The sequence below is a fragment of the Castor canadensis genome, chromosome 6, assembly GCF_047511655.1.
Source record: "Castor canadensis chromosome 6, mCasCan1.hap1v2, whole genome shotgun sequence".
Lineage (NCBI taxonomy): Eukaryota > Metazoa > Chordata > Mammalia > Rodentia > Castoridae > Castor > Castor canadensis.
Genome location: NC_133391.1, coordinates 29801232 through 29824128, shown reverse-complemented (window position 1 = coordinate 29824128; position 22897 = coordinate 29801232). Strand labels below are relative to the sequence as shown.

At 47.5% G+C, this 22897-nt stretch overlaps 2 protein-coding genes across 3 annotated transcripts in view; one reads left to right on the top strand and one right to left on the bottom strand.

Annotated features, from left to right (window-relative positions):
- Positions 1 to 3281: 3281 nt before the first annotated feature.
- Mansc1 (MANSC domain containing 1) lies at positions 3282 to 17925 on the bottom strand. The gene is made up of 4 exons (XM_020161192.2): positions 17777 to 17925; positions 16317 to 16639; positions 11733 to 11873; positions 3282 to 6208 (listed from the first exon to the last, which is right to left on the bottom strand). Exons 2-4 carry the CDS (start codon positions 16537 to 16539, stop codon positions 5337 to 5339), a joined length of 1236 nt encoding a protein of 411 aa, XP_020016781.2. The 5' UTR covers positions 16540 to 16639; positions 17777 to 17925; the 3' UTR covers positions 3282 to 5336.
- A 3573-nt stretch (positions 17926 to 21498) lies between these two features.
- The window catches only part of Borcs5 (BLOC-1 related complex subunit 5), an 84030-nt gene continuing 82631 nt past the window's right edge, over positions 21499 to 22897 (top strand). For both annotated transcript variants that reach the window (XM_074076031.1, XM_074076032.1), the window contains exon 1: positions 21499 to 21801. In XM_074076031.1, the coding sequence (XP_073932132.1) occupies positions 21744 to 21801 (58 nt within the window). In that variant the 5' untranslated portion in view covers positions 21499 to 21743. The remainder of the gene's footprint in view (positions 21802 to 22897) is intronic.

Genomic DNA, 22897 nt, shown 5'->3' with positions numbered 1-22897 from the left:
CAGCCAAAAAGAAAAACAAAAAGAAAGAAAAAACAACAACAACAAAAGTGAAAACAGATATACAGTTGCAGAGGTAATCCTGTTGGTCCTTGATCAGACAGTATTTGTGTATCATCATCGGAATTACAGAATTGGGTCTTTAACAAATCCTATGTATCCCATTTTCTTTCATTTAAATGTAAACAGAACAAAGGAAAACAAGCGGTTACTATGGAAACTATAAATAATGCGACATACAGTGAGATTGAAAGTCAAAACCGGACTGTCCTCGTCCCGATGTCTGGGTACCCGTGTTCTACATACTCCATTGTCCCAGACACAAATCTGTCTCTCAGTAGACCTGGGTGGTGAAGGGATGTTGAATGAGATGGCTGGAGCACTGGGTTTTACTCCACTCTCCTGAAACACATGTAGCGCAGCCTGGATGGGTTTTCTCCTTATGATGCAGATGCAGCTGCCGACACCGCCAGGTCACATCACTGCCCCGGGCTGGGGCCCCAGATCCACTTAGGATCATGATGGAGACGCAGTGTGGGGGACCGGGAGCATCTGGGCCTCGCCCGCACCCTGGTGTCCTGCAGCGTAACTGGTAAGTGAGGAGATTCTGGGAAGTTTATACCAATGGTATAAACCCAGAGCTGTGTCAGAAAGCCAAGAGGAATGACACCCCCCCACCCCCATCCCCGGAGACTCTGGGAGGCCATGGTGGAGGCAATGGTTGATCTTGACCCTGAAGGATGAGAGGAAATTGACCAACGTGCCTGACACATTGGAGAAATGATGAAAGGGGTGGCATTGCTGCAGCCCAGGCTTTTGGGAGTCAGGTAGAGGGGTAGGTGTTCAGACTGGGTGGCATGGCAGTGTGGACACTGGTTATGCCACATTCAGTTGGTAATGACCCCACAGACAGTGGGGGCCACAGAGAGTAATGTGCACTGTGTTTTCATTGTTGTTGTTTGTTATTTGTGGTACTGGGAATTTGAACCCAGGGCCTCTCATACTTGCTGGGCAAGTGCTCTGACACTTGAGCTGTGTTTTGGGGTTACTTGAAGTCATAGGAGGGAATGTGTGATATGAGCAACCTAAGGAGAAAGAAGGAGGGAGGTTGCCTTCCCACGCTGCGTGCTGCTGTGACACAAAGCCTGAGACTGGGTGACTTACAGTGAACAGAGGTTCATTTCTCACAGTTCTGGAGGCTGGGAAGTCCATGGTGTAAGAACCGCATCCTCCACCGTGGAAGAAGAAGAGGAGGAGAGGGGACATGGCAGAGGAAGCGAGCCAGGCTCCCCCACCCCCAGCATCCATCCATTCACGAGGGCACAGCCCTGTGATCTGGTCGCTTTTGGGGGCTGCAGTGCAGTGTTGGGGATCAAACTCAGGGCTTTACAGACCCTAGGCGAGCACTCAGCACTGAGTCACATCCCCAGCCCAGTCTGTTCACTTCCGAACCCCGTCGCATTGGGAATGAAGTTCCCAACACGTGAACTTTTGTTTTTGGCAGTACTGGGGTTTGAACCCAGGGCTTTGCTCTTGCTAGGCAGGTGCTCTACATTTGAGCCACTCCTCTAACCCTTTTTGCTTTGGTTATTTTTCAGCTAGGGTCTCAACTTTTTGCCTCAGGCCTGCCTTGGACTGTGATCCTCCTACCTCTGCCTCCTGAGGAGCTGGGATTATAGGCACGAGTCACCATGATCATTCAATGCATGAACTTTGAGGAATACAGAGAAAATGGATAATTATGCAGTGAAGGCTGGCTGAGGACACAGCAGGGTCTGACTTTGAAGCTTCCTGGAGCAGAGGGGACTGGGTGGCAAGTGGGATGATTTACTGTGGCACATGGGAGTGGAATGGTTCTCCATCATGTGCCCAATGAAAGAGTGACTTCAACTTTGTCACATGTCAGTGACCACACAAAACCACAGTCTCTCAGTGTCAAGAAAGCAAAGCCCCCTGGAGAGTGAGCCCTGACTTTTCAATGTCTGCGCTCTGGGCTCACAGTCACATTCAGTTCCATGCCACTTAAGAGCTGTTATCTAGACTGTGTCTTCTCTACTGCACTGTCATTCCTATTATGAGAATGTTACTAGTGGGGACTCTGGAACCAAATTACCTGGGCAAGTCATCAAACCTCTCGGTGCCTCAGTCTCCTCATCAGCAAAATAAGGAAAAACATTCTGCAATAAGATTTTGTAGGCCAGGCTCAGTGACTCACATCTGTAATCCCAGCTACTTGAGAGGCGGAGATCAGGAGGATCAAGGTTTGAGACCAGCCCGGGCAAAAAGTTAGCAAGACCTCATCTTAACCAACAGCTGGACATGCTCGTGCATACCTGTCATTCCAGCTACTCAGCAGGTGTAGCTAGGACACAGGCCCCAGGCAAAAACAAGAGACCCCATCTGAAAACTAACTAAAGCAAGAAAGGGCTAGAGGTGTGGGTCAAGTGGTAGAGCACCTGCCTGGCAAGAGTAAGGCCCTGAGTTCAAACCCCAGTACCACAAAAAAAGAAAAAGTTCTATAGATGGGGTGAATTTGATGAAAGTGTTAGATGCATGTTGAAAATATCACAATGAAACCCACTTTGTACAATTAATTTATGGTAATAATTTAGAAAAAAAACAGGAGGCCTGGAGGTGTGGCTCAAGTGGTAGAGTGCCTGCTTTGCAAGTGCAAAGCCCTGAGTTCAAACCCCAGTCCCACCAAAAAAAAAAAAAAAAGAAAAGAAAAAAAACAGGAAAGAGATCTGGGTGCTAGTGACTCACACCTGTAATCCTGGCTACTTGGGAGGCTGAGATTGGGAGGATCGAGGTTTGAGGCCAGCCTGGAGAAAATAGTTCATGAGACCCCCCCCATCCCCAAAATAACCAGAGCAAAACAGGCTGAAGGAGTGGTTCAAAAGCAGAGCACCGACTTTGTAAGTACAAAGTTCTGAGTTCAAGTCCCAGTGCCACCAAAAGAAGAAAAAGAAAACAGAAAAGAGAAAAGTGCAGGCATCTTCCCCCTTGACTGCCTTGCAGCAAGGGCAATAATAGGACAAGAATGTGACACCTAGGAAGGATGTCCCTAGAACCCACACCACTTGGCAATGGCAGAGCTGGGCCCACAGTGTTCCCATCCCAGGACAGGACAGGCTGCAGCAAGGTACACACAGAACCTGGATAAGCTTCCCTAAACCTCACTTCTGCTCCCCACATCCACAAAGACAGGAGGAGTTTCTAAGCCCCAAAGCACTGGGTGCTAATCTGATTCTGGAGTACATGACAGCCAGGAAAAACTCGTTAAATTAAATTGACTCAAGGCTTTCTTTATTTGGCTCCTTAGAGCTCTGTAAACCCTTTGGAGATATGTGTCAAGCTCTAAGTTCGAAAAGATATGACAATAGTATTTTCAATAGGCCAGGTGAGAAGGGAGGGACAGTCCTGTTCGTCCCTTTCCTGCCTTTCTCCTCTCTGCTGCACTTAGTGACCAGCTACCGCCCCCTAGCGTCCAAAGTGCAAACTTCCCATGCCATCCGTTCAATCTAAAATTCCTGTTGGTACCAACCGCTGGTTTTGCAGATAAGGAAATTGAAGTCAAGCGACAAGGTGTCAAACTGACCTAGGTGGCCTTATAGGCCCATTCTTACCCTCCCTGCAACTTGCCTGGCAAGGTCTCCTTATTATACTCATCTCCTAGAAGTGCCAGCAAACTAACCAATAAAAATCCTAGCATAACAAATAAAATAACCAAGAAAAAAAAGAATCCTAGCATACTAAACTAAGTGCTAAATCTTATTCTTCATTTTGTTCCAAATAAATCTATACTTGATCACTGGTTAAGTTTAGATAAAGATTTATAAGTGATATTATGTTTTAAACTTAGTGTATAAGTTCAGAAAATGTTAACACTTAAAAGTTAGGCTGGTGGGTCATCCTGTAATCTCAGCTACTCCAGAGGCTGCAACTGGGAGGATCACAGTTCAGGCCAGCCTGGCAAGAAGTTTGCAAGACCCCAATTCAATGGAAAAGGGCTGGATGTGGTGGCAGCTCCTGTCATCCCAGCAATGACAGGAAGCATAAAATAGGATGATCACGGTCCAGGCTGGCCTGGGCAAAAAGTGAGACCCTGCCGGGTGCCCGTGGCTCATGCCTGTAATCCTGGCTCCTCAGGAGGCAGAGGTCAGGAGGATTGTGGTTCAAAGCCAGCCCTGGGCAAATAGCTTGCAAGACCATCACACACACACACACACACACACACACACACACACACACACACAAAAGGGCTATGACTTAAGCAGTACAGCATCTGCCTAGCAAGCACAAGGCCCTGAGTTCAAACCCCAGTACTGCCAAAAAATAAATACAAAAGTTAGGACAGCTCCCACGCAGATTTGCACACTTCGTAGACGTGGCTCTCCAATGTCTCCTTTGCGGGCTGAGATTCTCCCAAAGGAACTCTGTGCTCACTGATGGGAAGGGCTCATTTGAACTTGGAGTGCATACTTCATCTTTTCACCACTGCTGGTGGAAACAAACCGAAAGTTTCCAGCTGGATGTGTCACTTGCAGGAACCGTGCTGAGTGACAGAAGATTGGTTCCAATATTTAATTGGAAGAAAATACATCTGGACTACGTTTTTTTGGAATTCATGTCAAAAGAAAAACGAATCCATTAAGACTAATATCATAAACAGTCGACATTATCTGGAACCAGAACCATTCGTGAATTGTAACCCATATGCCTAACCTCATCTCGTAGAGAGCCGGCTGGATTTCTGAGTTACATGGAAGGCACGCTTTATTGCTTCGGGTAGAGCTGTGTTTGCAGCTAATATTTTAGAGACAGATCTCTCAAGTTGCCTCATTTGGTTTCTTTTCTTCCTTCTTTTCAGGAAAAAGAAAGGGGTAGGGATGGGAGTGTGGCTCAGTACAGTGTAGGTTTGCCTAGTATGTGCAAAGGCCCTGGGTTTCATCTCCAGCATTGCAAAGAAGAGGAGAAAAAAGAAAGAGAAGAAACAGAAAGAGGAGAAGGAAGGAAGAAGGAAGGGAGGGATGAAGGAGTAGGACTATTTTTCTTTTTCTTTTTTTTTTTTTTTTTTGGCACTGGGGCCTTCACCTTGAGCCACTCTACCAGCCCTTTTTTGTGATGGTTTTTTGAGATGGGTCTCGAGAACTATTTGCCCAGGCTGGCTTCAATCCATGATCCTCCTGATCTCTGCCTCCTGAGCAGCTGGGATTACAGGCATGAGCCATGGCACCCGGTGTCTCCTGTCTTTGAAACATAAGCTCGTGCTGGGGTCAGGATGCCAGGACAAAGCCAGCACTTTTGGCTTGTGTCATCAATGGACCAGAAATCCCACCTCAGATATCGACATAGATCCCATTGATCAAGTAATCAAGCCTTGAGTACCGCTTCCTGTGGAGTGACTCTGCGAGCATCCTTCCCATGAGGGCGAGGCCTATGACCAGGAGCACGACACCAAAAAGCAGGGTCCCCAAGAGGAGCCACTTTTCAAAGGGAAAGCCATGCTGGCCTTCCAGAACCTGGCTCGGTGAGGAACCGCCGATACTGGCCTCCCCATTTTCATTTTCCTGGGAAGCAGTTCTGTGTGTCACAGGGAACCCCACATTTGACAAGGAGAGGGGATCAGGGTTCTGCCTGGGCCTTGTGTGAGAAGGGAGCTCAGGAGTCTCACTAAATGACACTGCTATCCGGGAGCCTCTCGTGTCTGCAGGGCCCCAAACAGTGGTCGTGGGAGTCCCTGTGGCCAGAGCCTGGGCTGTCACCACAGCACGTGTCAGAATCATAGGAACAGAGGCTGTCGGGGGCTGGGAGGTGACAGTGGGTACAGGTGGAGCTGGAGTGGCCACCTGGGGTTGAACAGTGGTGGAAGCTGTTGCCGAGGCCCTGCTGAGCAGGGGAACCACAGGCTCTGGAGGAGCCACAGTGCTGGGGAAGGCAGTGGCATTTTCAGGTCGCAGGTGAGCTATTTGTGTGTCTGGGGACAGGTGTAAACTCTGAGGATGGCCTTTTTCTTGATCCCTGGGGACCTGTGTGCCAGCATGGCCCGTCTTGAATGGTTTCTGCCGGTGAGTTGAGGGTCTGGTGGGGTCTAGGTGACTTGTCTCAGGAGGGACGGTGGGGGTGACCACTTGGGAAGTCTGGCCAGGTGAGAGGTAACTTTGCGCTAACTCTTGACGTGGTAAATCAGCTCTGGTCAGAGTCGGAAGATCTGGAAATTGTAAAGAAAAGAAGAAGGGAGTTAAATATGCACGTGCTAAGGTAGGTTAAAAGTGAAAATCTATCAGCCTTTCCAAAGCAGCCTCGATCAACACTTGATTGATGACTGACTGACCGATTATGTGTATGTGTGTGGGAGCTTGTGCGTGCTGTCAACGCGCTATTTCATTCAGTGATGATTCTAGACCCTGCTACTGCATATTTCATCAAAACATACAAAATGGAAAAAGAAAAATTCCTAAATCAGGATCTGATGATGACATGGTCCATCCACCCCTTGCTGTGGCCTGATGGGACAGCTGGAGTCTGATGGGACAGAAGAGGAGAGGAAGCATGGCGGAGGTGGGGATGGCAGGAGGGTTAGGAGGATGGGGACAGTGAGGGTCCAGGCCAGGGTACACAGCAGGGCCAGGTGAGGAGGGCAGAATGAGGACGGTCAGGAAGCACACTTGCATGAGGCAGAGCTCCTGCAGGACTGAGGTGACAAGTGACCATGAGGACAGATTTCATAGCATAGGCACAGGGCAGGCAAGAGAGCAAATGAGACAAAGGAGCCGAGAGAGGCAGAGTCCCCAGGCTGTGCCTTTGACATGGATGACAAGAAGGAGAGGGCTCCGGGGCTCTGGTCTCCTCAGAGGGCTGAGCCAAGGGACATCATGAGGCTGACGACATCTTCCAACCCAAATCAGGAATGTGGGTTCCATCACTCCTCGTGGAGGGGCCTCTGGACATAAGATGCTGACTCTCAAAGCTTAGTCTTAGGTTGTGAGGGTGACAGCGTCCACACTTGCAATCACAACGGCCACACCGTGGACCCACCAGTCCTACCCAGTCCAGATTCCCCCAGGAGGAACCAGCCTCAGATCCTGCTCTCCCATAGGAAGCATTGAGTTTTGCTCTTAGTCTTACGTCAGGTGTCAGCTAACTGTGGCCCTCCAGCCACATCTGATCCGTCACCTAGCTTTGCATGACTTGCAAGCTTTATGTTTTTAAATGGCTGAAAAATATCAAAAAGAGGAATTGTTTTTTAGTGGTACCAGGGTTTGAACTCAGGGCCTTGTGCTTGCTAGGCAGACACTCTACTGCACGAGTAACACCTTCAACCCTTTTTTTGCTTTAGGCTATTTTTCAGATAGGGTCTCATACTTTTGCCCAGGCTGGTCTGGGAACATGATCCTCCTACCTCTACCTCCTGCGTAGCTGGGATTATAGCTATGTACCACCATACCCAGCCTATTTGTTGAGATGGAATCTCTCTAACCTTTGCCCAGACTGGCCTGGAACTGTAATCCTCTTACCTATGACTCTTTCATAACTGTAGGCATGAATCACCAAGCTCAGCAAAGAATAATATTTTTGACACATGAAAACTATAAGATATTCAAATTTCAGTACCCATAAAACAAGTTTTATTGGAATACAAGATGTTCATTTGTTTATATGCTGTCTATGGCTGCTTTTGTACTATAAGGACAGATTGTCCACAGAGCCTAAAATACTGCCCACAAAAGACTAAAATGCTACCTGACACTTGATAGGAGCAGCTGGCAGACTCGCTCTATCACCATGCCCTCAGCCCAGCAGTACTTTAATATAGAATTCAGACACCTGAATTTCTTTCCTCCAACAGTGAAGAGTAAAAATAAGAACGTGATATCACGTCCATTGCATCATCGTGAGATAAACGCCAGCAGATATTTAATTCAAAGAAAAAAAAGGAAAGAGAACTGGGCTCCGGTGGCTCACACCTGTAATCCTAGCTACTTGGGCGACTGAAATCAGAAGGATGGCAGTTCAAGGCCAGCCCAGGGAAATAGTTTGTGAGATTCCCCCCCCCATCTCCAAAATAACCAGAGCAAAATGGACTGGAGTGGCTCAAGTGGTAGAGCACCTGCTTTGTAATCACCAAGCTCTGAGGTCAAACCCCAGTTCCACCAAAAAAAAAAAAAAAGAAAGAAAGAAAAGACTTGGGAGCTAGAAGTGTAGCCCAGTGGTAGAGTGCATGATAGGGTTCAATCCCCATCGCTGTCAAAAGACAGACATTTTCCTTCTTTTCCCCTCCCCTCCCTTCTCTTCCCCCTCCCCTTTCCCTATTCCTTCCCTTCTTTTTTTTTTTTCCCCTCCCTTTGTCGCTCCCTCCCTTCCTTCCTTCCACAGAGTTTCACTATGTAGCTCAGGCTAGCCACAAACTTGCAATCCTCCTGCCTCAGCTTCCTGATTCTGGGATTACAGACGACACCCACCACACCTGGCAACACGTTTCATCTTAAAGTAAAACAAGAAAGGCTATTTAGACAAATACTCTGTGTGAATCAGAAATCAAATAAACCCCTGACAAGAACGACAACAGCTGTTTCCTTTCTCAATCACAGGAGCTGAGTGATAAAGCAGAGCCAGGCCCAGGCCACATGTTGTAAGAGTCACCTGCTGGGGAAGATCCTGGCATTGCACTGAGATAGTCCACACCTGGGCACCGGCCTGGCCCACTGGTATTTGCACAGGCGTGGTGCTTTGTGCCACAGACGTGAGCCACAGGCCTGTGCCCTCAATTCCTCTCCTTAGTTTCTTTTTTTTTTTTTCAAGAACTTTCACTGAGTCAAAAAACAAGGAACTATTTCTGGAAACCAGCCAAGCAAACAAGACCCGCCTCCCCACCCACCCAACTTTTACTCACTTTCTGAATTCGATTCTTTCAGTGCTTGGTAGGAATGAAATACCTGCTGGCAAGTGTGAGGCTCTGAGTTCAAGCCCCAGTACTGCCAAAACAATTAAACAATGCCAAACTGCAATGGTGTTATAGAAGGAACAGAGTTCAGTCTGTACACATTAGTCAGCTGATTACAGGAAATTTCTTCCTTCCAGAAAGCAGCCACCAAACGCAAATCTAGACTGAATTTCGCTCCAAGGAGAAGACATCGTTTCTTTTTAATGGAGTAATTTCAATTCTAACGTGTACACGTCTTGTAGGTGTAGACAGTCCATTGCACACTATGTCTAGGCTCGGTGTCATTTGCCCCCAAATGTCCATCAACCTGCTCTTAGCTCATGGCGCCCCCTGGTGGCCTTTCTGTCTCCTCTCTGCTGCGCCTCACTGTCCATTCCCAAGAGAGCAGGCACAGCTGGCTTTGAGAAGCCACTTTTTTCTGGTGGTACTGGAGTTTGAACTTGGGCCTCATGCTTCCTAGGCAGGCACTCTATCACTTAAGTCTCAAACCTCTTTTGTTTGTTGGTTTATTTTAGTTATTTTTTGGATAGGATCTATGCTTCTTCCCTGGGGCTGGCTTTGGATGTGGTGCTCCAACTTATGCCTCCCAGTAGCTGGGATTACAGATGCTCACCACCAAATCTGCCTTGGTTGAAATAGGGTCTCACTAACTTTTTGCCTGAGCTGGCATAGAACCTCGATCCTCTTGATCTCTTCCTCCCAAGTAGCTGGAATTACAGACATGAGCCAGGATGCCCAGCCCAAAAAGTCACCTTTGAAACACCATGTAACATACCTACTTAGAAACTTCCAGTAACTTCCCAGAAAACTCGTTCTCTGGCTTACAAAACTCTCTGTGACCTGGACCCCTGCCTCTCTGCATAGCTCACTCTACATCTGCCGGTTGTCTTCAAACCCATCTGTGTCAGTTTCCCCTATCTTCTTCAGATCTTCGCAGGGGCTTTTCTGGTCACCCAGCCAGAGGGTCCCCTCAGTGGTCATGTACTGCAGTGCCGTACGTCAACACTCTGCATAGCACATAGAGGTTTTTTTTTAAATTATTTATTGTGGTTATTAACTCTTCCCCTAAAACACAAACTTCAGAAGGAAGAACTGTGCTTTTCATGCTTCGTGTTTTATCTTTAGGGTGTACAAAACACTTGGCATATAGGGGATGATAAATGATATTTGTTTATTGAATAAATGAATGCGGCATTAGTAATCAAGGGTATTATAAAAACTTTAAAACTCAAATAAAATGAAATATTACTGTAAATAATAAACAAGCCAACATCTTATGGAGATTAAATGTATTTGGGCTCTTAAAAGAAAAGGGGGACCATGCATGGTAATGCACGTCTATAATCCAGGCTTATGCAGGAGGCACAGGAAGGCAGATCACAGTCGGAGGCTGGTCCTGAGCAAAAATGTGAAACCCTATCCACAAAGTAGCTAAAGCAAAAAAGCACTGGGGGCCTGGTTCAAGTGGTAGAGTGCCTGCCTGGCAAACATGAGGCTCCAAGTTCAAATCCCAGTACCTATAAATTTGATATTGAAGGTATGGCATCCTGAAAAATTAGCAAGCCAAGATCTCAGCAAGACATATTCAATTCAGTACATTATTCTGTTTATTTTCTGCATTCTGAAGAGATATGGGAACTGTATTTTCAGTGGTTTGTAGAAAATCGGTACCTAACAGATGTGCAACGATTCTAAAATGAATGTCCCACCAGGTTCAGTCAATAAAACCAAGTGGGTTTGATTTCAGATAGTGTGATTTCCAAATAATGAGCACCTTAGTCATGGATATGCTGGAATTTCTCATACGCATGTGGATCTTAACCCTTGGAAAACTGTCACACCACAGAGACCTGTGTACTTACTCAACTGTCTCCAGGGAGTCGTCAAAAATGTTCCATAGGTGCTGGGCATGGTGGTTCACAGCTGTAATCCCAGCAGTTGGGAGGCCGAGGCAGGAGGATGGTGAGTTCAAGGTCAGGTTGGGCTACATAGTAAGACCTTGTCCAAAAAAAAAGGGTTTACCAAAGCCAGACGCCAGCAGCTCACACTTGTAATCCTAGCTACTCAGGAGGCAGAGAGCAGGAGGATCATGGTTCAAAGCCAGCCCAGGCAAACAGTCTATGAGACCCTATCTCAAAAAAACCCATCACAAAAAAGGGCTGGTGAAGTGGCTCTAGGTGAATGCCCTGAGTTCAAACCCCAGTACAGCAAAAAATAAAAAAAAGGTTTATATATATATAAAGTCAACTACCCTGCCATAAAGAAGTGTGAAATGACGTCATTCACAGGACAATGGATGGAACTAGAGATCACCATGTTGTGTGAGATAAACCAAGCTCAAAAAGCCAAATGTCACTCATTTGTGGAAGGTTGACATGGTGGCGATGATGAAAAGTGGACATGAACGTATCTGGGGGCGGATTAGAGTGAGGAGGGGAGAAGAAAGGACACTGAGGGGTGAAGTGGGCGGAAGCACACTGTACATGCACACATGAAGACACCATAGTGAAACCCACCCAACACCGTTTGAAAGGGGGAGGAGGAGGGAGGGAATGGGCGGATCATGGAGGGGTGAATGTGTCCAAAGTAAACTGCACACATGCATGGCATTGTCACCATGAAATTCCCCCATATTAATGTTTGCTAATTCAAAATATTCTGATACCATCTTTAGAAAGATTCAAATCAGGGCCTGTGAACCCTTTTGCTACTTTAGTAGAACACCTTTCACAGAAACCACCTCCTTAAAATAACTGCAGTCACCAACGACAGGGGACGGTGTGGGTACTACCTGTGACGACCCTGTAGGTCCGAAGGCCCTTTGCTGGCTTCAGAGGACAGGCGTCCGTGCTGGGACAGAAGAACAGGTAGCAGTTAGGCTGTCCTGCTGCTTTGCGGGTGTCGAAGATCATCAGGTTACACACTTTGTCCCCTGCAATGACAGGCTAGATGAGGAGGATGTTGAACACCTCTGTGCATTCAGCTGGCCACCCAGTCATTTCCTGTTCCTTAGTTTTTTTGGGTAAAACAATTTTAAAGGCCATTGGGTTGACAAATCTGAACGTCTAATTCTCTGCAATTCATAAGCCCTGCATTGTTAAACTATTTCTCCAGACAGACTCGGATACATTTTGCAGTCTACACAACTCACAAGCTGTGCATGCTAAATGGCTCAGATCTTGATGATGTGTGTGTTTGAATCCTAAAGGCATCTCAGACACCCATAAAACTGAACCCAGCTTTCCTGAGTAGAGTAAGTTAATCACTGTAGATCTCTTACCTCCTTCCACAAAGATCTGAGAAGTATATGGAATACAAAGACCATCTTTCCTTTATTTACTTTTTTAGGGGACAAGGGTCTTGCTAGGTTGCCCAGACTAATCTCAAATTTCTGGGCACAAGTGATCCTCCCCTCTCAGCCTCCAAGTTGCTGGAACTACAGGTGTGCACCACTGTACCTAGCTTCCATCTTATTTTTATCAGTACCATTCTTTTGGTTTTCTTCTTCATATTTCCCCTCTTTTCATCACTTTTATTTATTTCTTTAAATTGTTTTGTGGTACTGGGGGTTTGAACTCAAGGCCTTGTGCTTGCGAGGCAGGCACCCTACCACTTGAACCCTGCTCCCAGCTCTTTATGGTCTCTAATAGGGTCTCAAGTTTATGCCAGGCTGGCTGGGACCATAGTCTTCCTATTTACACCTCCTGGTTCACGCTACTGCATCTGGCTCGTTGACTTGGATATGGGTCTCACTAAGTTTTTGCCAGGGATGGCCTTGAACTACCATCCTCCCGATTTCTGTCTCCCAAGTAGCTGGGATTACCAGTGTGAGCCAACACACCTGGCCTGTGTTATGATTTTTGCTTTTCTACTTTCCTCCTTCCTCACTTCTCACTCTTAACTTTCATTTCTTCCTCTTGTGTCCAACAGAAGTTATTTTCTCTATTCATCATGGTTTAGAGTTGGCTTTATCCTCAACCTGACTTGCACTGTGGCCTGTGACCCCTGAGGGACCAGCATAGCCCCCGTCAGGGAAGGGTAAGGGCATGCAGACCAATTAGTATGGGCTGGGGGTGTGGCTTGCATGGTAGAGTGCCTGCCTTGACTGAATATAAAACCACATGGTCTGCCACTCATCACCACCCCTTCTTCCAGTCAGGCAGTAGCTTCAGATCAGCCCCCTCCCCAGGTTGGAAAGAGGCTTAGTCAGCCTCTGAGGGGTTTACTATGTCCTCTTTGCACCAGTCAGGTGACAAGAGACGGCCTCCTGCCTTCCTTCCTCAATGGGATGCCTTTTGATGGTTAGACCACTTGTCGTGGCTCACTCTGACGCCACCTGGGTTGGACTGAGAACAGCTGGGAGACCAGACAAGCACACCTGTGGTGTGTCCCCAAGGGTCTCCAGAAGACCACCCTGAATGTGGGCAGATCATCCCATAGGTTGAAATAAAAGGGGAAAAAGGAGAGAGCCCATAACATAGGCATCCCCCTTTCCCCTCTCTTTTTTCTTCCTCTCTCCCTCTTCCCCGCCCCTCACCTGTTTTTCTCTCTCCTTCCTGGCTGCCATAAGAACTACTCTGCTCCACCCTTCCTACCATCTCCACCATGATGGACTGAAACTGAGAGTCAAAGCAAACCCTTCCTCCCTCAGGCTGTTCCTGTCAGCTATTTTGTGTAGCAATGAGAAAGTACCTAACACATCATTCTTTTCCGCAGGTAGGTAGAGGCGAGGGTCCTAAGACCCCCCCCAAATCATATGTGAAACTTTTGTGCCCTTTGTATTATGGCATTTTTCTAGAGACTATGACTGTCATCATGCCTGTAACCCTAGCTACTTGGCAGGCTGAGATCCAAAGGGCAGCAGTTCAAGGCCAGGCTAGGCAAACAGTTCAGGAGACCCCATCTCCAAAATAACCAGGGCAAAATGGACTGGAGGGGTGGCTCAAGCAGTAGGGTGCCTGCTTTGCAGGTGCAAAGACCTGAGTTCCAACCCAACCTCACCAAAAAAAAAAAAAAAAATCAAAGAACCTTTTGAATGTTAAATAGTTAAAACCCATTGCTCAATAAATGAGGAAAAGCTTGAGGTCATTCACCAAGACCCACAGATACTTTTGCCTACAGTAAAGCAAGAATAGCCCTTTTGCTTGCAGAGTGAGGCAGGAAACCCCCATTTCTTTCCTTTTTTTTTGTAGTACTGGAATTTGAACTCAGGACCTACACCTTGAGCCACTCCACCAACCCTTTTTTGTGATGGGTTTTTTTGAGATAGGGTCTGGAGAACTATTTGCCCTGGCTGGCTTCGAACCACAATTGTCCTGATCTCTGCCTGAGTAGCTAGGGATTACAGATGTGAGCCACGGCTCCTGTCACCTGTGTTGCCAGGAGACAGTCACATTTACCATAGCTTGTCCTGTTGGAAGCAGATGTTTGTATTCACGGGAATGTGTATATCATCATTCAAAGAAAAAAGTGAAAGTTAAAGTAAGCCTCTAAACTTTCTATATAAATGGTGATCTCTAAAAGCACACTCTGAAGGGTGAGAGGCACTGCAGGGGTTTTTCCCACAGGTCCTAAGTACAGGGCAATTTCCACACCTCTCCAGTTCTCTCACAGGAACCGGCTAGCCTGCTGGTCAGCTCACTTCTGACTCTAACCACACAGAGTCAGCATCAGAGGCCTGAAGCTCTGTCCTGTAAGACTGCCCTCCCTTCAAAAGCCAGTGGCAATTGTCAGGTCTCCGGGTCACCTGACTTGTCTATAAATTCAGGGCTTGCCACAACCCTGCCCTTCAAGTCGATGCTTTTCTAGTATGACTCATGGAACTCAGGAAATTGCTATACTTAATGTTACAGTTTTTATTTCAAGGACATGAGATTTTTTTTTCATGTTGGTGTGATTGGTATTGAACCCAGGGCCTTGTGTGCGCTGCATATGAAGAAGCCCAGGAGGGTGAGGTCTGGAAAGTACCAACTTCAGGAGCCTCTATCACTGTAGAATTGGGTTATGGCACCCCCCTAGCGCCTGGATGGGTTCATCACTTTACTTGGAGGGTCTCCAATCCCCCTCATTTTGGGGAACTGTTCATTACATAGGCATGGTAGCTAAATCACCAGCCACCATGATGAACTCAATGTCCTACCGCCTCCTGACCTCTGGAAATGGGGAGGATCACAGTTTGAGGCCAGCCCAGGCAAAGAGTAGTGAGACTCCAATCTCAACCAATAAAAAGCTGGGTGTGGTGGTGCACACCTGTCACCCCAGCTAAGTGGGAAATGTAAACAGAAGGGTCTGAGTCCAGGCAAAAACACAAGACCCTATCTGAAAAATAACTAAAGCAAAAAGGACTGCGGACGTGGCTCAAGTGGTGGAGCTCCTGCCTAGCAAGCTCACAGCCCTGAGTTCAAATCTCAGTACTGCTTTAAAAAAAAAAAAAGGAGTAACATCTGATTTTGTTGGCAAAGTCAAGTAGGAATCCCTGGTCCAGTGTTCACTATCTCTTTTAGGCTCCCAGATAGTGAGGACTTGTTCTTCTTAGTTCTTATTTTATCTGTAGTTCCTAGAGAGTACGAACTTAGTACATTTGGAGGTTTTTTTTTTTTTTTTTTTTCACTCAGCTAAGGGTTGTAAGCAAAACTGAAAAACTCCCACCGTTTTACTAGGATAGAGACTTCTCTTTTCAGTTTGTGGACTTAAAGCCTGCAACATGCAAAGGCCCAGTTCAATCCTATGAGCCTCAGTTTCCTTCTGTGTCCTGTGAATGCATTGGACTAACTGGCTCCCTGCTTGCTTCAGTCTCAGAAACTATGATTTCCTCATGATCAGTGGCTTCTCATCCTAGGCCACCAGTTTGCAGGAGGCAGGTGAAGTGGAGGTTTTGGGTTTCCACTTACAAATCAAGTGCAGAGTGGGGCGTGGTGTCACACCCCTGTAATCTCAGCACTCAGGAGGCTGAGTTATAGTTTATAGGTTAGCCTGGGCTGCATAGTGAGACCCTGTCTCAGAAACAAAAATAAAAATATGACACACCAGAAAAAAAAATGGTGACCATCCCATGGGATGACTCAACTCCCTTCCTCTGCTTACATCGTCTTCTTAATACCGAACTATCTTCCAGGATCCCGTGACGATGGAAAACAAGCATTTAAATAGAATATTCTAGACACCCGTTAGGGCATGACACCACCATGGTTTCTCAGACTTTTCACACTCATCAGTAATTTTAACAGAGCTTAGGAGAGGGTGGGGTATGCTTGGGGATGATTCCCCAGCGATTGTGTCACCTGCCTTTCTTCCCAGGTCAGAATCGCTAAGCCACCCATATCCACCAACTGTGTCTGTCACAAGACACATGGCATGAGAGTGCCATGCTGTTTACCTGCTATGTCTCTTGTAGAACAGCAAGAACTGAGGCAGCCTTCTGGTGTTACCGAATGTGTGGGCTCGTTGCCTCTGATCCCCTTAGACAGAGACGACTGGATGTCAATGACCACATCTTCCAGACTCTCGGTGAGGCAGTTCTCACTAGAGGACAGCCTTGGTGTCAGGAAACAAATTATCACCAAGGTGTAAGGCCAGCTCCATTGTTTCCCTAAGAGCATTTTGACTTTCCGTTTGGTCTTGGCCTTCAGAGGCTAAAGATGGCCTTCCCTCTGGTACCAGTTTGCTTCAGGAAGATTGTACAGACAATGGAATTTCTCTCTAGAACAAAAATAGAAAACCATCCAAGAGTTTTGTCTCTTTAACAAACCAAAGAAGAAAGATTTCATTTCTTTCAGGTCAACGGGAATTACTTATACACAACTTAGAAAGGGAAACAAAATAGTATTTTTTTTTAAATTTGTTTTTTCTTTAGTAGATTTGAGATGTTTTATTAAAACTTGGCAAAGAACTAACAGCACAAACACATATCCCATCCATGATTAGAAGCGAACAGTACCTATGAAGGGGTATAAGCAGCCTACCTACCTACCAGTTCTAGAATCATCTTTTTTTTTTTTTTGGTGGTACTACGGTTTGAACTCAGGGCCTTGCACCTGCTAGGCAGGCGCTCTACCACTTGAACCACACTCCCAGTCCTTTTTGTTTCAGTTTTTTTTCACATAGGGCCTTGTGTTTATGTCCGGGATAATGTGACCAGGATCCTCCTGTCTATGGTACCCTTCTAGCTGAGATGACAGACTCATGCTACTACTCCCACTTTATTGGTTGATATGGGATCTCCTATTTGCCCCATCTGGCCTTGAAGCAGCATCCTCCAATGTCTGCCTCCCTCACAGCTGGGATTACAGGCACCACCCACCTGGCCAGGCACTGTTGTTGTTACTATTATTATTATTATGATTGTGGTGCTGGGGATGGAAAGAACAAGCTTTCCACCACTGATCTACAACCCACCAATCAAGTCTGTTAATCCATTCTTACTTTCACCTGGAAGGTCTGAAGTGCGGCTCAGTCCTGTTGCCGGGGAAAGGACACAGGTGTGGGAGACAGGACACACCTGACTGTCACGGTGGCCTGCTAGAGTCACTAAAACTTCCTGGCACCTAAGTAGCGACAGTGGATGTCCTGTCACCTCAGCGCACCGATTCATCGGACGCGCACAGTCACCCAGCAGAGGCTGCGACACTGCAGGGTTGAGCGGGAAGACAGAAGCCCACCATGGAAGAAAGCGTGGCAAGTCTTCCCGGCCTCCGATGACCGGGAACCTGGGCTCTCTGTGGCAGGAGCTCCCGATCCGGCCTGGCGACCTCTTGGGGCACTCGGCGACACGGGGGTCGCGGCAGCCCTTGGCCCCGCTGGGGCGCGGATGGGCCGGGGAGGTCGGGGGCACCTTACCTTGGCGGGGCGCGCGCGTTGGGGACGCGGGGCGCGTTGGGGACGCGGGGCTCCGCAGCTCCGCCCGCAGGCTCTGCGCTCCGCAAGTTCCTGCTTCCGTCTGAGCCTCTCAAGTTTGCAGCGGGGGAGGGCGCGGCCCTGCGGCAACCCGGAGCTGCTTCCAGCGACGGCGACAGCGACAGCAGCCGAGCGGTGCTGGTGACATCGCGATCCCAGGCTCGGCCACCCTGGCAGCACTCCGCAAATGCTGCGGGGCAGGGGGCCAGACACACAGGTGCCCCCCAACCCCGCCACCCCACAGGCGACCCCTGAGCGCAGTTTCTGCATCAGAAGTTTAGTGCATCCTTTGAGAATCCGATTTTCACGATTGGAGAATGGAGGGTCCCGATTAGAGGTGGCAAGTTTTTTGTTTGTTTGTTTTTTTGGAGGTACTGGGGTTTGAACCAGGCGCTCTACCACTTGAGACACAACCCCCAGGCCATTCCCCGCCCCCCCTTTTATTTTTCCCCGGTTCTGGGGCTTGAACTCACGGCCTACACCTTGAACCACTCCATCAGCCCTTTTTTGTGATGGGTTTTTTTTTTTTTTTTTCCAAGATAGGGTCCCGTGAACGATTTGCCCCAGCTGGCTTCCAATCACGATCTTCCTGATCGCTCCCTTCTGAGTAGCTAGGATTACAGGCGTGAGCCACTGGCACACTGCTCCCCTTAGCCCTTTTTGCTTTATTTTTTCAAGTAGGGTGTCCTGCTTTTGCCCCAGAAGGTCTCAAACCATGATATTCCTAGTTCCACCTCCAGAATAACTGAGATTACAGGCATGTTCTACCATGCCAGGCCTAGACTTGGTAACTCTTGAGTTAAATGTGTGCAGGGCAAGACTGGAGGAAGCATATAGCTTGTCTGCAGGTTTTATCATAGTGATGGCCAACAAGGATGTCTGTTACAGTTGTTAAAGTCCTATTGCTAACACTTAGCATAGTACCTGGTATGAATAGGTGTTTAGGAATATTTAACTAAAATATATTTGTTGCCAAATGAATGGAAATCGGACAGGGGTTGTAGAAGTGTTTCTGAATCACTGCTTCCCTCTCTCCCCCTCCTTATATACCCAAACATAAAACTCCTGACTGACAGAAAGGTAGACAATATTCTCACTTTGGTGTGAGAGACAGCACTTATCACTCTAGATGTGTGCCATCAACAGCTTCCTGCTTTTAACCCGTCACTACAAGACATATACCTTGTCAGAGATAATGTGTGAACAATGGTCCATTGTGAAACCAGGTCCACTAGCTGTACTCAGATGACCTCCTCTCCAGTTACAACAGTGTTGACATCAAAGCAATAGTTTTGATATAAGATCTTGATATCAAAGCATTATCAAAGAAAAGTAGGCTCTGGAGTGATTCCCAGTGCACTAATCCTGATGCAACAAGGGTACATGGATTTTATTTCTGCGGGTGACATACTTCAGCATCCTAGAGCAGTTGGGGGTAGAGCCTACCCTAGGCACTAAGCAGAAATTGCAGATTCAGTTTTTCAGTACAATGAATGTGTCATCATTGATTTTTTTTTTCTTGGTGGTACTGGGATTTGAACTCAGGTCTTCATGTTTGTTAGGCAGGCACTCTACCACTTGACCCACTCCACCAGCCAGTTTCGTTTTATTTTTTTTAATCACAACAGTGAACAAAGGACACTGATGAACATAATGATCAAAGAAAACTTTTGGCCAGGTGCTGGTGGCTCAGGCTTGTCATATTAGCTACTCAGAAGGCATAGAAAAGGAGGCTCACAGTCTGAGGCCAGTTAAGAAAAAAAAAAAAAACCAGTTTGTGAGATTCCATCTTCACCAATAAAAAGCTGTGTGTGGTAGTGCCTGCCTGTCATCACAGCTACACAGGAGACAAAATCAGAAGGATCAAAGTCCAGGCTGGCCCAGCAAAAAACAGGAGACCCTACCTGAAAAATAGCTAGAGCAAAAAAAGAGCTTGGGACTGTGGCTCAAGTGATAGAGTGCCTGCCTAGCTAGCAGAAGGCCCTGAGTTCAAACCTCAGTACCAAAATAAGTAAGTAAATAAACCTTTTATTAAGCACAGGCAGGGGAATTTAGAGACCCACTTTGTTTTATCACCTCCAGAAAGCCCATAAACCCATCAGTTGTCACTTCTGGTTTACTCTCGTCCTCCTGTTCCTCCTCAGCTTGGGTAGCCACAATCTATTTGTGTCTAGTTCTCTTCTAGACATTTCATATAAGTCTACGGCCGCACACCACCCTGAACGCGCCCGATCTCGTCTGCTCTCGGAAGCTAAGCAGGGTCGGGCCTGGTCAGTACTTGGATGGGAGACATTTCATATGACAGGGATCTACAGCCTTTTGTGATGGGCTTTTGCAATCAACACCATGTTTTCAAGTTTTATTCATGTTGTACCATTTATCAGCAGCTTATTTCCTCCCTTTTTGCCAAATACTATTCCACTATATAGATAACCACATTTTATTTATCTGGTCATTAGCTGATGGGACAGAATTTCCCTCATCCATTCATCTAAGGGAAGCATAAAAAAACACCGTCATGGCAGTATGCATCACAAGACAAATAGACTTTGACCTGGAAGGAGGGTGGAGATGAGAGCCAGAATGAGTTATTCTTCATGGCCTGTCCTGTCTCAACCCCCTCCTCACTCCAACAGGTGGATCTGGGAGGTAACCAAGAGTTCTCTTGGTGGGAAGGGTCTCATTGCTTACTGAGCCTTTCCCAGTCCTATCAGCCTGGTGGCTTATGTAAACCTCAAGAATATAGTCAAACTGGGCATGGTAGTTACATCTATAATCCCAGCCTGTTGGAGGCTGAGGCAGGAAGATCATGAGTTTGAGGCCAGCCTGGACTACCTAGTGAGGCTCTGTCTCAAAGAAAGAAAACAAATATATATTTATAGTTAGATAGTCAAACACCACCTCCTAGGGGCACACCCTGATCTCTCAGGCAGTTTTTACTTCTAACTTCATATTCTCAGAGAATATGAAGTTATATTCATTTGCATTTTCTCATATTCTAACATGGAGTTGAGGAAAGAGCAGACGTTTGAAATCTAAATGGTTCCATCTCTTACCATCTGGCGACCAAGAAGAAATAACCTATTATTAGCCTTGAGGTTGTTGTGGAAATTAAGAAGTAAAACAGGAAAGTGTGTGATACCCTACAGTGGGACTTACACTTTACCAGTCAATTTGAGTCTCCTGCGATTGCATCTGTACAAATAAAATCTCAGGGTATTTGCTTGTCGTTTCTTGAAGCAAGCAACAAAAATAAATCTCCAAATTCAGAGAGCCCCAGAGCCCTGGAGCTGTTTGATGGCATGACTTTACAGGTCTACTACACCCTTGATCTGCCCAAATTGGAAGTAGTTCCCTCTTTACATTTCTTGTGCTCCTTCCTCGCCTTTTGCTAGTTTCCTAGGTCTATTCAGCACTTTTCTTTTTCCATTCGTTAAACTGGGTTAAAAATACTTAGTTTGTAAAGTCCTAATAGGTGAGTATTAAAGTGTTTAAGATGAGGGTGGTACTTAAAGGAGACGCATCATCATAAGAAGAAAGGGCTTACTCTTTGGGGCAGTTGTGGCTAGGAGGTGGTCGGGCCCTTTAACGCGGGGTAGCTCCCGGCCCCGCCCCCAGGCAGGGGGCGTGGCCTCCTAACCCGGAACTGACGGCCGCGCGTAGCCGTCGCCACCAATCGGTGTCCAAGAAGGAGCGAGCGCGCGGCGGCGTCCGCGCAGCCGTGGCCAAGCCGGCGTCCCCCGGCCTCCTCTCCTGGGGCTCCCCTAAAGCAGGAGAGTGAGCTTCCGCCCCCGCCATCCCAGGCCCCTTGTGGTTTGGGCCGGCCGTCCCGGTCCTCGGCCCTGTGTCCCGCCGCGGGTGGGGTGACCGTCCGGCCCACAACACCTCCGCGGCCTCCGCTGCCGGCACCATGGGCAGCGAGCAGAGCTCCGAGGCTGAGAGCCGAGCCAACGATCTGAGCTCCTCAGGTCGGTGTCCTAACCTACTCTCTCTCCCGCGACCCTGCCTCGGGGGGCCTGGGACAGGGATAGCCACGCATAGAGAAAAGTGTCCGTTTGTCCTGGCCTGCGTTCCCCTAAGCCGCGGGGACGCCGGTGCCCATCATTCATTTTCCAACAGCCGCCTCGCCCAGCTGCGGGCTAACCTTTAGTAGAAGACCTAATTCGTGTTCGGCTCTCGGACGCATGACTGACGTCCAGAGGTTTGGCTCTTACCTTGCGTGAGCCATGCACAGGACCCCCGAGGACAGGTTTTCTTTCTTTTTTAGTGGAACTGGGGTGTGAACTAGGGGCTTTGCACTTGCAAAGCAGGCGCTCTACCACTTGATCCAGGCCGTCAGTCCATTTTGCTCTAGTTATTTTGGAGATGGGGTCTGGGTTGCTAGGCTGGCCTCCATCCTCATCTCAGCCTCCCAAATAGCTAGAATTACAGATGTGAGCCACCAGCGCCCAGGTTTTCTTAATGGGCCTTAGAGGTTCTTTTTCAGAGGGAGGTGTGATAACTGTGCAGTCACTCCGAACCTTTGCGTGCAAATGTTTCCAGAAACTGCTGGGTTTCCCCCCACCCCCCCTTATGAGGTGGATTGGACCCTTTTCTGTTATTGCAGAAATTGGCCAGGCTCTGGTGTTTCTTCTGTTCCCCTCTCCTCTGTATGTTCCTTTTCTCTCAGTTTAACGTGGGAACGGGAGGGTTGTTTTGCTGAGACTTCAGTGAGTGTGCAGTAAAACGGCTGGTCACTCCTTGAGGGGCATTTGCTCCTTTTGTCCTTGTGTGTGTGTGAACATCTAGGACTTCTGAGAGTGCCCAGGATAAGATGCGGGATTGCTAATCCAAATTGGTAAATCTGGGGCATAAAGAGAGCCTGGCCCTTCTTGGTAGAGTTTGCTATTCAGAAATGGGGGAAGCTAATAGATCTAGGGGCGATTAGCATTGAACGGTGTCCTTCAAGACTTTGATCATTCTGTGGGCTAAATTGGAGCAGATTGTATGGTGAGCAGCAGTGCCATGTTTGCACTGTCCCATTTCCTTGGAAGGTCCAGAATGTCACATCTGTTTATAACAAAT

What these genes read in the sequence shown, in the direction of transcription:
- Mansc1 (XM_020161192.2), bottom strand. Translation starts at nt 16,539, where the DNA reads ATGCTCTTAGGGAAACAATGGAGCTGGCCTTACACCTTGGTGATAATT. An exon ending in TTCTACAAGAGACATAGCAG is followed by an intron (nt 11,874 to 16,316) that starts GTAAACAGCATG and finishes CTGTCATTGCAG; the next exon opens with GGGACAAAGTGTGTAACCTG. An exon ending in GACCTACAGGGTCGTCACAG is followed by an intron (nt 6,209 to 11,732) that starts GTAGTACCCACA and finishes TACAATTTCCAG; the next exon opens with ATCTTCCGACTCTGACCAGA.